Source organism: Triplophysa dalaica, chromosome 3, assembly GCF_015846415.1.
Source record: "Triplophysa dalaica isolate WHDGS20190420 chromosome 3, ASM1584641v1, whole genome shotgun sequence".
In the NCBI taxonomy this organism is placed as follows: domain Eukaryota; kingdom Metazoa; phylum Chordata; class Actinopteri; order Cypriniformes; family Nemacheilidae; genus Triplophysa; species Triplophysa dalaica.
The window spans coordinates 15,135,534-15,150,197 of record NC_079544.1 but is presented as its reverse complement, the minus strand read 5'-3'; the positions used below and the strand labels follow the sequence as shown (position 1 = coordinate 15,150,197).

At 36.3% G+C, this 14,664-nt stretch overlaps 1 protein-coding gene across 2 annotated transcripts; it reads right to left on the bottom strand.

Annotated features, from left to right (window-relative positions):
* Window positions 1–10,727: 10,727 nt before the first annotated feature.
* On the bottom strand, window positions 10,728–13,000 carry rgs1 (regulator of G protein signaling 1). 2 transcript variants are annotated; one of them, XM_056743771.1, is made up of 4 exons: window positions 12,880–13,000; window positions 12,541–12,601; window positions 11,655–11,821; window positions 10,728–11,437 (listed from the first exon to the last, which is right to left on the bottom strand). In XM_056743771.1, exons 2-4 carry the CDS (start codon window positions 12,584–12,586, stop codon window positions 11,267–11,269), a joined length of 384 nt encoding a protein of 127 aa, XP_056599749.1. In that variant the 5' UTR covers window positions 12,587–12,601; window positions 12,880–13,000; the 3' UTR covers window positions 10,728–11,266. The 2 variants fall into 2 exon arrangements, with proteins under 2 accessions (XP_056599749.1, XP_056599748.1); XM_056743770.1 differs by having other exon boundaries at window positions 12,541–12,620; window positions 12,880–12,965.
* Between the last annotated feature and the right edge of the window lie 1,664 nt (window positions 13,001–14,664).

Below are 14,664 nucleotides of genomic sequence, written 5' to 3'. Positions count from 1 at the left end.
AGTGTTTTTCCATTTCCCGAAAAATAGGAAGGTTTCAGAAGGACAGCGACGATTTGCGAAGTGCACTAGGTGCACAACATCGAATGTGTCTGTTAAATCATTATTAGTTTGTCCTATTTTTACAAAAAGTAACTAGGTTGATTTTGGTTGTAAGCACTGTGCCATTCAGAACATTGTTTTTTGAATGGTCTAATGTTTTGGGCAAATTACCTGTTTGCTGAACATTTACAGTTCCATTAGATAATGATAAGAGTGAAAACACTGTACTTGTTATCTTAAAATTTCGTAATATTTGTCATAAATATAAAATAAAACATTCAGACTAGAGGTCTGCAGAGGGAATTTGATTTTACAGCAGATAGCTCCCTGAAGCCAGTTTCCACTTATGCACATGATAAAAACCAAATGTGACCACCGATATGCCTATGAGCGAATTACTCTGACTACAGTAAGACTAAAATAGGTTTTGTCCACAGTTGTTTATGCAGAGAGAATGGGAAAGAATTCAAGCAGGCTTCCAGAAACTTGACTACCATTGGTTGGACAACCATATAGTCCCGCCCTAAACACACAGCATTGGTTGAGCCAATGTTGCTGTGCCCAGTGGCTTGAACAAACAACATTGTTTTGACAGCTCTGCAGAGCCACAATGTAAACACTATTCAGGGAAATAAATCTATTTATGTCTTATTTGCCTCTAGATGTTTACAGGTGATATATCAGGGCATATTTACTTTCAAATGTGCTATAAATGCTAATGCACCTGTGAAAAAGAACAATGCTATTTGCATGCATGGTTACACAGAAACTGATGTCTTGAGTTGCAACATTATTTACTATTCAGAGGAGCAACATTTCTGAATTAGGCCCATCACCTTGAAAAGCAGATCTACGTGCATAAAATACAAAACAAGCATCATTGTTTGGGAATTTTTTTAATTTTCAGACCAATACTCTGAGGTTTCATTTTTCACAACTGTTACATTTCACAGCCATGTCACACATTCAAGAAAAGAACCGCGAAAGCAATGAGTGAAAATGAAACCGTCAAACAGGAAACTGAAGGCATTATTTTATCTATGAAATGTAACCATATGTGTGTGCAACTTTATCTTTTTAAGGTTTGCCTTTAGATTTAAGAATTATTTCACATCCATCTTGTGAATATGCAGATAATAAACCTGTAATATACATGAAATGATAACAAAACAAGCAAAACAACTGTTCATCTACTGTAGTTGTATACAGCACTGTACAGCACAGCACTATAGAGTTCAACGTAAACCAATAGACCTATTTACACACACATGCGCACGCACGCACACACACACACACATACGCGCGCGCACACACACACACAGCGCACACACACGCACACACACACACACACACACACACACACACATTTTAGAATAATAAAACAATGGAAACTATGGGAATTATGTTAAATCGTGTTATATTTTATCATCTTCAGTATATAGTTACCTTTTAACTAGAATATGTAGAAATGTTTTCTTGTCATTTTATCAAGCAGCTTCTTGAGGTCACAACCTGAGATGCTTTTTGATCTATATAAAGTAGTTCCCATCTATTCTGTGCTCTATTGGCTGCTCTTTCAACATTATTCAGTCAATAAATAAAATGTTAGTTTTGTCATGAAAAGGAAATGTGCAAAATTATATGTTTGTCTCCAAAATTTTTTTTTTGACGGGTAGTGGCCTATATATTGACTATATAATGGAGCACTGCATCCAGTCTCATAACCATGCCGTGACAACCACACAAAACACCTTAGCATTATGGTGATGACAGGTCAAGCAAATGGAATCACTTTAGTTCAACCTTATCATAAACAAGACAATGTAGATTAATGGTTGATAAAATGCCCCCGTGGAAACATGCCCTGTAACAACAGCACATGACATCAAGCCTTCTGAAACATATTGTCATGTTGATGAAACTATTGTTTCCCCTGAATATAAATGTGAACTTAACAAAAGAGTAGAGAGTTTGAGGAAGTTGCTATGGCATTCAGACATACACCCACACAACAGAAGCACATGAACACATATAGTGTCAACCGCTTTGCCACAGACAGCCAAAAAAGTCAAACAACCTTTAACCCTCAACCGCCAACGGTCTGGCTAGTTAACTCAGAATATTTTGTTATGAATTTTAAAGGGACAGTACACCCAAAATTCAAATTCCTTTATTATTTATTCCTGCTTCTTGGAGAAAGACGGTGGTACTGTCATTGACTTTCAACCAAGATCAACATTCAAACTTAGTGAAAAAAGAGTGTAAATTATTTAGAGCATTAACTGAAGCCCAATGTTACAAATAAATAACACACAACACATAAGCACATATTTACTGACTCAAGAACAGGGAAAATTACTAAAATATTTCTACACAAGAACAATAAAATATTGATATACTGCAGTCAATGCTTTATTGTGAGTTCTTTGATTTTAAGTGCATTTTACTCAATTTAACTGGTTGTGTATACCATATACATTTTTTATTTTGAGTTAATCTAATCTGAGATTTACTAATATTCACTACATTTATATTGCGCTTTTCTGGACACTCAAAGCGCTTTACATGGAAGGGGGAATCTCCTCAACCATCACCAATGTGCAGCATCCACCTTGATGATGCGACGGCAGCCATATTGCGCCAGAACGTCCACCACACATCAGCTTATTGGTGGAGAGGATACAGAGTTACAAAGCCAATTAGTACATATGAGGATGATTAGGAGGCCTTGATGTAAAGAGGCGAATGTGGTTACATCCCTACTCTTATTTGAAGGACATCATGGGATATTTAATGACCACAGAGATGACCTTGTCTCATCCGAAGGACGGTGCATTGATAGTGTCCCCGTCAATATACTGGGACATTAGGACCAACACAGAAAACAGGCTGAGCACCCCCTGCTGGTCACACTAACACCTATTCCAGCAGCAACCTAGCTTTCCCATTAGGCCCCCATCGAGGTACTGACCAGGCTCAGCCCTGCTTAGCTCCAGTGGGCAACCAGTCTTGGCCTACAGGGTTATATGGCTGCTGGCGATATTATAGATACTATAGATATTACACATGTCCACTATGGTATGTTTGAAACATAAACTTTTCAAAAACAAAAGATTTTACTTAAAGCTTCTTGCTGCAGTTCACAAAAACTTTCTGTTGTAAAAAAGGTTCTTTGTATGAATTTTTTTACAGTGGTATACTTCAGTGGAATGGTTAGTCAGAAATGTCACAGGAACAAGAGCAATTTCATGTCAATTTAATAAAATAAATGCAAAACAAGTGCATTGATTTCTAAATAAATGTAATCTCGTAAAATACATTCAACAGATTCACATACAAAAAATATATAAATCATATTTGCAATATGTCCGTGAGGCTGAGAGCATTTTAACTATTCAAAAAATCACTACTTACATGTTTCCTTCTGTGTTGAAAGATGTGGTTGTCTAGTGAAGAAATGTACATTATGTAAGAATTTTACTTCACAATTTTCTTAGCCTTTTCAAAAACAGGAATTGCATTCATGCAAATTAATTACTAGACGAATAAATGCCATTGTGGATAGTATAACTGTTTTGTAATTCTGATAACAAGTTTTGGATCAATAACACAGATGAAGTTATCAATGGCAGACCCTGAGATACAGATGAAAAGAGAAGAAATCAGTTTGCAATTATTAATACTTACTTATATGTTGATTAACAAAAGTGACTAAATAAAAAATCAAACTACTAACTAAATGGTCATTTAGAATCTGGTCACAGCATTACTGTGTAGAGTTGCATAGTGTCCCCCTATGTTTTCCTCACAGTGAACTGGAGATGCTAAATTGCCCTTCCCCCATTGTAATAATAATAATGAAGTTTCTGCTATCATTTACTCACCTACGTAGTTCTTCACAGTGACACGGAAAATAATTGTTGGTTCCTCAAAGACCCTTTCAATCATTGACTCTTAAAAGAACAATTTCTTTTTTACCTCGTACAGTTTTTCTCGATTGGTTGAACACATTTCTTGAAATTATGCCTCGTATTCTCAAAACAGTGAACACAAATCCATAACTTTTCACCCAATTCCCCAATCATCCTATTTTCATGTCAAAAGGAAGCTCTATTCTCAAAACCATTCAAACTTGCTAAATAAACTAACTTTACCTGCAGATGTGACACACAAGCCGTCAAAACACCCACACTGCAACATAGTCTAGACACTTGTGAGATCAATTCATAAAAATGTTACTAATACATCAACTGTATTGGAATTCAAGAATAATTTGACAATTTATTGTTTATTAGAATATACAGCATAAAGAAAAATGCAAAATGCAAGAATGAGCTTTAGGAGAAAATAAACCATTACACTAATGTAAAGTAGATGAAGATGATCTTACAAGACAAGAAAAGTTCAAAAAGAACAATATAAACTGGTCATGCAACACAATACAGTTCACAACTGCACAAATAGCATTTAGGCATTTAGCAGATGCTTTTATCGAAAGCGACTTACAGAGAAGATAAAGGAAATAAAAAAGCAATTTGTCAATACGTTGTGAAAAATGATATGATCCTGAGATTCTGATTGTTGTGTCATCAGTTTTGCCGCTGAATGTTTACATGGATAAATGTGTGCTATTTGAGTTTACATCTTGACACTTCAGTTCATTATATTGTGTGTTTGTGTTTTCTGAATGAGAACATGGTTGAACCTTTGCAAAATGATTCTGTGGGGCTTGTACAAGTTAGTGTATTGTTCTGAAAATGTGTTTATAGTTTGTTTCATGAATTGCGTGAAGCAATCGAGAAAAACTGTAAAAAATCCTCCTTTTGAGTTTGCAAAGAGGACTATTGGCAGGGCTCAAATGAATCATATGACAAGCTATGTCTCGTTTTGGAAGGCTGCGTCCTCCGGAAGTCTCATTTGAAGTGGAAGGACCTTCGGATGAGGTCTGAGTTCAGTGGCGCATGTGGCAAGAGGGGGTGGGGCAGGGTCAGGAGAGAGTTTAACTTCCTGAGATAACCCACAATTCTTTGCTTGTCTGTTATTTGAATACAGTTTTTTCTTATGGCTTACACACGTTTTCAAAACTATGTCACCTTTTCTCAAAACTCTAAACACAATTCCCAAAAATGAACACACAAAATGCAAAATGCCTCACATCTCCTTCAAAATGTAACACTGCATTCAAAATACCATAAACACATGTCAGAATGAAGCATTTGCATCAAATGGCAAACACTTCTTTCATAATACTGAATAGTTTCGATATACCATGTAAACACTGTTGTTCTTAATTTAAAGCTCTTTGGTCTTTCATGGGTTTATATCTATATTTCAATACAATGTTCAACAGTGAAAGTAATCCGCTGAGAGTGGTAACAAGTACACTGTAAACACAATTGCAATGTACCAACAGAAAATATTTATTAGGCCAAAGATTACTGTTTTATACAGTAGAATTCAACAAAACCATAAACATCTGTAAACAAGCGTCTTCGTCCTCCATGATATCTTTGCCTTTCCACTCTGTACAGAATTGAAACACAGTATGTGTTCAGAATAGGAACTTCAAACAACATACAACACAAACTGTAGTACAGCATGATAACAAACCTCATTCATTCAATGCAGTGCAGTAAATGGATGGTTTAGAATTACAAATGTTTATGCAATACTATGTAGTCATAGGTATTTTTACTGTACATTACTTTATAGCAAAAATAGTCATTAGATAGTTCCACACCTGTTCTCATTTCTGAAAGTTCGAATGATTGACGCCACTGTAAATCGACTCAAGTTGGGCTGGACTCTAATTCCAGCCTCTCTCATGGTCAAACCGTGGTTGATCACATGATCAACAAGTGTTGCCCTAATCTCATCAGAGATTGCTCTCCTTCGTTCTCTTCTTTGCCCTCGCCCTCTTCCTCCTCTTCTTCTTCCTTCTCTTCTCTTCTTTGCCCTTGCCCTCTTCCTCCTCTTCTTCTTCCTTCTCTTCTCTTCTTTGCCCTTGCCCTCTTCCTCCTCTTCTTCTTCCTTCTCTTCCTCCTCTTCCTCCTCTTCTTCTTCCTTCTCTTCCTCCTCTTCCTCCTACTCCTCCTACTCCTCTTGCTCTCTGTCCATTGTTGGCATCCATTGTTCAAAACAGGTAATCTGACCTTCGATCTATTTATAGGCCAATACTACCATAAAGCAGTGATTGGATAGTGATCAGTTAAGCAATTAGTGTTTCCACATGTGAGGAGTGTGTGTGTGACCTGGTGATTACGTGTAGCATTTTGATTGGTTGTGTTTGGAAAAGGAAAGCAAATCACTTCCTGTTAGATTTTTGTGTTTTAGGTAGAGAATTGTGTGTAGTGTTTTGAAAAAAGTGTATTATGCAATGAACACTGAGTCAAAGGCTGAGAAATAGCTTATGGTTTTGGAGATTTGGTGTGTAGTTTTGCACTTTGAGTGAGAGGTTTCAAAAAGCATGTGACATGAAAAGATTTTGTGTGTAAGCAGTTGGAAAAAACTGTAAACGGCAGCAGCTGCACATTCAATCCAATATGTGGTGTTGAATTGCTAACAGTTTACAATTTGTGTCACGTTTTTTTTATCTTGGCAGACATGCAGTATGTAGTAATTAGGTCGACAAGCGTTTTAGTGATTGTTTTGACTTTTTATAACAGTAAGGCAATTTTTTTCATATGTGTTTAACTCTTTTGGTATTGTTAATTGTAGAAATACACACTTTTTACCCTCTTAAAATCATGTTGAAATAATTTTAAATAACGTGACAGGTGTGCCAGGGGAACGTGTTGTCATAGCAACGTGGTACTTCCTGTTTCCTTTTCTGCCAGTCTCCGTATATACAGGTGACGGTCATATAATTAGAATATAATCAAAAGTTTTTTTTACTTCACTAATTCCATTCAAGAAGTGAAACTTGTATAATGTATAAATTCATTCCACACAGACTGATATATTTCAAGTGTTTATTTCTTTTAATTTTGATGATTATAACTGACAACTAATGAAAACCCCAAATTCAGTATCTCAGAGAATTAGAATATTGTGAAAAGGTTCAATATTGAAGACATCTGCTGCAACACTCAAATCAGCTCATTAACTCAAAACACCTGCAAAGGCCTTTAAATGGTTTCTCAGTCTAGTTAGATTGGCTACACAATCATGGGGAAGACTGCTGACTTGACAGTTGTCCAATCGACAACATTGACACCTTGCACAAGGAGGGCTAGACACAAAAGGTCATTGCAAAAGAAGCTGGCAATTCACAGAGCTCTGTGTCCAAGCACATTTATAGAGAGGCGAAGGGAAGGAAAAGATGTGGTAGAAAAAAAGAGTACAAGCAATATGAATAACCGCACCCTGGAGAGGATTGTGAAACAAAACCCATTCAAAAATGTGGGGGAGATTCACAAAGAGTAGACTGCAGCTTGAATCAGTATTTCAAGAACCACTACTCACAGACGTATGCAAGACATGGGTTTCAGCTGTCGCATTTCTTGTGTCAAGCCACCCTTGAACAACAGACAGCGTCAGAAGCCTCTCGGACTGGACTGCTGCTGAGTGGTCCAATCTTACGTTCTCTGATGAAAGTAAATTTTGCATTTCCTTTTGAAATCTGGGTCCCAGAGTCTGGAGGAAGAGAGGAGAGGCACAGAATCCATGTTGCTTGAGGTCCAGTGTAAAGTTTCCACAGTCAGTGATGGTTTGGGTGCCATGTCATCTGCTGGTGTTGATCCACTGTGTTTTCTGAGGTCCAAGGTCAACACAGCCCCGGTATACCAGGAAGTTTTCGAGCACTTCATGCTTCCTGCTGCTGACCAACTTTATGGAGATGCAGATTTCATTTTCCAACAGGAATTGGGAAACAGCACACATATCTTTACATTTATGCATTTGGCAGACGCTTTAATCCAAAGCGACTTGCATTGCATTATCCTATACATTTATACTTAGGTATGTGCAATCCCCTGGGTTCGAACCCACAACCAATGCTCTTACCACTGAGCTACAGGAAATTTACACAGTGCAAAAGCTACCAGTACCTGGTTTAAGGATCGTGTTATCCCTGATAGAAATCCTTTAGAATCCTTTGATGAGAAATATTTCATAATTTAGAATATTGCCCGAATCATCAAACAAAGCAAATCCCATTGAAACTACTCCCATCTAGGAAATAAACAGGATTTATTTCTTGTGGTTATTTCAGCATTATTCCAAAGGATAACCTTATTGGGGAAAAATCATCAACGAAACACAATTTCCACGAGAGAAGGCATTGCTGATGAAAGTCTGATTTGGCAGGTAAACAACTACACTTCAACAGGAAACATAAACCGCCGAGTTTGTTGAATATGTTATTTGGGATGAAAAAAACAAAGTGACAAGTGGTTTAAAATGCATCTTTTCAACCATTTCACTTTTAACCCTCTTTCTGTCGCCGTCCCGAATACGGGACGCCTGTGTTAACTTCAATATTGTCCATGTTAATTCTAATCAAATCGTGACAAACTATATACCGTCTGAAAGGTCTAGATTACAGATATAAGCAGTGTTTGACAAATTAAATTATGAATAAGGAGTCATTTATTTGTTTAGGAAAAAAGGGCACATAAAAACTGTATTTTTATATTTTTGTTCTCATTCACGTTTCAATTAAAATTTGCATCAAAAAGTGAAAATATTTTTTTAAATTATATTTTTTTATATAAGATAAAGTTTGGAAAAAGTAAAAAAAATGTGTGTGTGTATGTGTTTGTGTTTGGTCTGTGGTGTCAGGTGTCATTTCAAGCAACCTAGTGACCTTTGGGAATCGTCCTATAGATAGGGGGTCTCCTAGTGGCCATTTGTCATATTTCACCTTAAATACTTACAGAAACCAGATTACAGGATATCAAGCTGAAAATTTGAAGACTGCTTCTTTAGACCTATGGCTTTTACTTTTTATATTTTTTTGGCCATTTTTTATTTTTATATAGTAATATTTCATAAAATAAAATTAACATTACAGCTCATTTTCATAACAATACATTTAAAATCCAATACCTTTTAGACACATAATTATAGTTTTATTTACACAATAATTTTTTAACTTCGACAATAATAAGTGTCTTCTTTTTTAAAGAGACCAACCATATGTCTCTATTCCAAAGCATTCAATAGTTACAGCTGTTTAAGTTTGCATAGTGCATTTTTTATCTTTGCTCAAAATATGGACCAAAAGTTAAGTATTAAAGTAACCGCATAATCAAAAAAATCAATGAACTTTGCCAGTCTCCGTATAAAGGGTATGAAGTGACGTCACATTCCCCCCGGGATACGACCCCTTGAGCGCCAGGACACGGTTCCCTGAGTGGTTAAAAATACAGGCAGCATAATGGCTGAAGGAGAATAGGAGAAACAAAGAAAACGAGACAAAAATACTGCAGCTGAGCTCGACGGGGATTCTTACGACTTCCCTATGACTTCCAAAGGAATCAAGTGTTCCTGGACACTGAAATGTTAATTTACACGGAATTACGTTTACTGATATTGTAGGCGTGTTCACGGGGTAAAATGACGACATGTCTATACCCTCAATACCGCATCATTTAGGGTGAGGAGGACATAAGGACGCAGCCTTACGAAACAAGACCGATGATTCAGCTTTGCGCTCTACAACAGAAATTGATTAATTGTGAATCTGACGCCACCTTGTGGTCACTTATATGTGTGCATTAAGCAATCCACTACTAATTATTATTGACGTTCTATCTGAAGCAGATTTCCTCCCAATGCCCGTGAACACGCGCCAGAGTCTCACCACAATTCACCTCGAGTGTGACGCTTACAGGTCGTCGACAATAGCAGTGGACGTACAGTAATAACCAATAAGATATTGTTGATCACGTAAACAAAGCCGTTCAAGGAGTCATTTGCATTCAAGCATGAAACTGTATGAAGGTGACTAACAAACAAAAAGGACCACTCAGTTCAGATGCTCTACACTCAAATGCTTTAAATGAGTAGTGAAGATGCTAATTGTCAAATAGCCACTTATATTTGATGTGCACCTTTAAATAAATTTTTAGGCTACTTAAAGGGAAGGTTTCCTGGACTGGCCTTAAACCTAGTCCCAAACTAATTTAAATGTAAGAGGTGCACTAATTTAGGCTATGTTAAAATATATCATTGCGATTGTTTTGTCTGAAGATGCACACAGTAGCCATGATTTATTTTGTAAATGATGTTTTAAAAACAACTTCCTCATTAAACCAAGGACTAATCCTGGATTAAAATAATCCCTGTATTAAAAAAATTCTTATAGTAATTCCCTTAAAATGGTAAAAGGATAAATATTTTTTACTATAATTACTAAGCAATATCGCAAAGCATTATTGCGACTGATGTTTTCATTTTTAATGGATTTGCGTGGGGTTGTCTAAGGGAAGCCTACATTGTAGCAGATACTCAAGACAATATTTTAAAAACATATTCTACACTTATTTACATATTTTCTGACAATAGATATTGCTACACCATTAAATAAATGCATGTTTCTTTCTATAGCTATCTACTATTATATTGTTGCCCTTAAAAAGTACATAATACAACGTGCAAATAATAAAAATGCTTGATTTAATTCATTCATTTTTTATTGTTTTAAATAGCTTTTTAAATTTGTATCATACATTTCCTCCTGACAGTCAACATCAATCATAAGAAAAACTAAGCAAAAAAAATTATAATATCATAAAAAAAGAAAGAATTACCCTCCCAATAATAATAAACGACTGACTGACAAATGAATGATCTGACCTGTTACATTTTTAAAGATGTAAACTGTAGATGTAGTGGCTGTACAAGATGGATAAAAAATCTATACCTATGTGCTGTCTTATTTGTCCTTATGAATAATTGCTTTTTCAACAGCGTGTTGATAATCAGGAAACCAGGGAATGACAGATTCTGTTCAGGCCCATAACACAGGCTGCATTCATGTTTTTCTATTACACTGTAAAATCAACATACCTGTAGTTTTATTTTACGGCCCACATGTGACACTATAAGCATACTCTTGGGGACATTATGTAGGACATGCATTATTATTTCAAAGAATTCTATGTTGTAATATTTATCACAATAAACCTATTTCCATCCAAACGAATAAAGATCATGCTTAACAAATATAAAATAATAATTTACAAGTTATCACTGGCAATAGTAACGGTGGACTATTAAGGAGTCATCTCTTTCCTTGTCGAATGGCCTGGTAGATGTCAGACTTGAGAAACCTGGGATAGCAGTCTCTCGCCATTAGACTGAAGATCATCTTCTGTGCTGTATCGAATGAGTTCAGGTTTGGCTCCGAGATGTTGTCTGTTATTTTAGTGCGAGTGCCAGAATCTATGTTAACCTAAAAAAAGGAAGGCTACGATTAAAATGTATTACAGCTACAGCAACTACAGCTTTAATGGCCCCAGTATGTGATAAGAACATCAAAACAAACATTCAACAAAACAAAAAGCTCTCCAACTCTTTGACTTTTAAACAGCAGCAGGAATGATGAACATATGTCCTCAGTACAGTATTAAAAGAGTTTTATCCCAAATGCACACTTTGAGTTGAGTTACCTGTCTGGGTGATTCCGTTTGGACAAACTCAGTGTAGATTTGGTTTGCCATGCTGATCATCTCTGGTACACTTGTGATCTTTTTATATTCCTCGCATGCCAACCAGAACAGAATATTTTCCTCACTGTATTCTGACTTCAAGAATTCCTGGAAAGCCATCTGTCCCGCTGCAACATTAGAAATTATAAGAAGAAATTTTGCTTTAGAAATTGCAATCACAGTGTAGATGTTAAAACTAAAACATACAAAGGAAAGTGAAAGACATGTATGCTCAATGGTCCCGAAGCAGTATCATAATAGGCACACCAAGACTGACTGCTTTTATTTAATTTTTTTATTTAATTTTTCTTTCCAACAATAAGATCCACAAAGAATGTATAGCATTTTTCAGCCAGTGTAAAGTCAAATTTTTTCAAATATGTCCTTTGCAAACTTATTTTATTACACATTTGCATTATGCTCATCAATCCCCAGCACTTGACAGCTCATCTGCATCTTAATCCTGCAGTATTTTCTTAGGTTTTTTTCGAAAACAACAAACAGGGAATGCCAGAACTCTACCATCTAAATGTACTTACGAATGTTTGGACACATTTAAAGACAAGACTACTTCGTTTTCATTGAAAACTCTTAACTCATTAAAAATCAGTCAGAATCGTTATGATTATATTTGATTTTAGGTGCCATTCAACAAGCCTGATATGTCAAATGGCACCAAACATTAAAAAAAAGTTTCATCACAGCAGAACAGAAATAAGAAAGTTTCAAAACAGTAACAGCAAGCCAAATGATGCCCAATGATTTTTTTCCCAAAAACGAATAAGGTCTGAAGTGGCTGATTGTAGTACCATGTATGGTTTAGAATTAGTGTAAAGGATTTCCTTACATTTCGAGCAGAGAAGATTCTCGATCGACTCGCCCCAGTTGTCCATATCATCTATAGGTTCCTGAGAAAAGCAACAAAATCTACCCTTGAAAATTACATGGAGATCCTTCACTGGTAAAGCTCACTGCCCTAAAGTTTTCAAATGTATTACAAAATCCAAGCCTTTCAATCAAATGGTATATAGTCCAAAATATTTGAGAGGCTTTGTTGCCTCATGACCCTTACATGGAAGCAAATGCGTCTATTAGTCAACATAAAATAAAGTGCTTGTATGAAATCTCTTTGGATATCATTTATCAACAAGAATAGCAATTGAATCAACAATTTTTAGGGACTCACTTTATCGCCATCTTTGCCAGCAGCGTCCTCTGCATCAAGTGTTCTTCAGCGTCTGACTCTTTATGGCTCTGGAGGGTCTAACAACATTCACTGCCATGAATGGAACACATGGAAATCAGCATGCAAAGCTTTGGGCAGGGTCACCTCCTCTGTCTGTAAGGTCACAGAGAATACTTCTTCACCGCTCAGGTGATGGCATACTCATCGATGAAAAAAGAAACGTGTGGTTTCTGGTTGTGGAAAATCGTGGCATTTAGAAGAAAGCATCATATTTCAATGTTTGTCTGTAGGTCTTGTAACAGCTCACCTGTGAAACAGAAGTTTTCGTGATATATTTTAATGGTCATTTCTCAATATTTTCACCGTATTGCTTAATATGGCATGAAATATATTTGAAATTCTTGGTGAAAATTTACATTGAGGCATGCCAGGCATTATACAGAATAAAGCTGGACATCGAATGACATTAAGTGTCTGATTTGAATCCTGTAAGGAGCAAGCCTACTGTAGAGGAACAAGGCAAACTTAATCCTAGGTTGCTCCAGGGGAATTTAACCTGTAATAAAACAACAGTTATACTCTTTGCATGAATGCGTGTGCTGAATATCTTTGAAAGTGGAAAATTGTGCTATTTTCTATAGATGATAATGCTTTTTTTATATACATTACATGTATTTCTGTGCTGCATCTTAAAATGATCCAATGAATTTGTTTACATCTTTTGAGTGAAATGTCTGTGGTTCTTGCACATTTAATAGTTCCTGCCAAGATGTAGTTGCTAGGGTGTTCTATGTGGACTGTTCCTGTAATTCAATTGAGTCACTATTATATTTTGACCCGCATATGATTCTGCTCTCTCTGTGGGATATTTCCACCTGTTTCCAATGTTTATAAACATTGCACTTAATTTGAGATCGTTATTTGAACAAATGGTGTGTAAAGAATCATTTTGAGGGGTTTTCTTAAACCCCTAACCCTAAATATCGAGTAATGGTAAGTCTTATTCTAGCTTCAACTCTCAACAAAGGTGTTCGCCCGGGTGCTTTTCCACAGTTTGTATAAGCAGGTTGGAATCCCTTGTTTTTGCATGTGAACGTAGGGTTAGCCACCCTACAGCACTCCTGGAGCAGTTTAGGGTAAAGGAATGCTCTCATAGAGATCTGTTTGGTACCACATCAACACCTGCCTGTGTACTGGTCCGGGTGGGTCTCCATGAGATCATCACCACATATATTCACAGTATTAAAATGACAGGATAAATATCCTACCATAACCAAATAGCGTGTGACCTAAATAGCCCTATATCTAGCCATTTGCCTATTATTTAAGATCCAACCCTTTCACGGATATCGTAATATGTGCGTATCATATCTCCTCTTCGATTTTCCGTGGCCCATCAAACCTTGACTATTATTACATAGTCTATTTGAATTCTTAAGCTGCTTTTAGAAGGTATGGATGTCACTGCTTTAGATAACAAAATATAAAGTGGCACCTGCACACAAACAATGGTGAAGCTTTTCCTAGATCTGTTTTGACATTCTGAGACAATTTTGTAATCACTTCAACCAACGTATTGCATTTTGAGTGGATGTTTGTCTTTTGGAAGTCATCTTATTCACACAGGTGCTTTAGGAGAATATATAGTTTGTGGCCTTCTACGATGTTTGACTACTCAAAATGGGCTAATTTTCAAATTTCGTACACTTTGTAATAAACTATCATATTAACATGTTGCACTCCATCCAGGGTGTATCCTGCCTTGATGCCCGATGACTCCTGAGA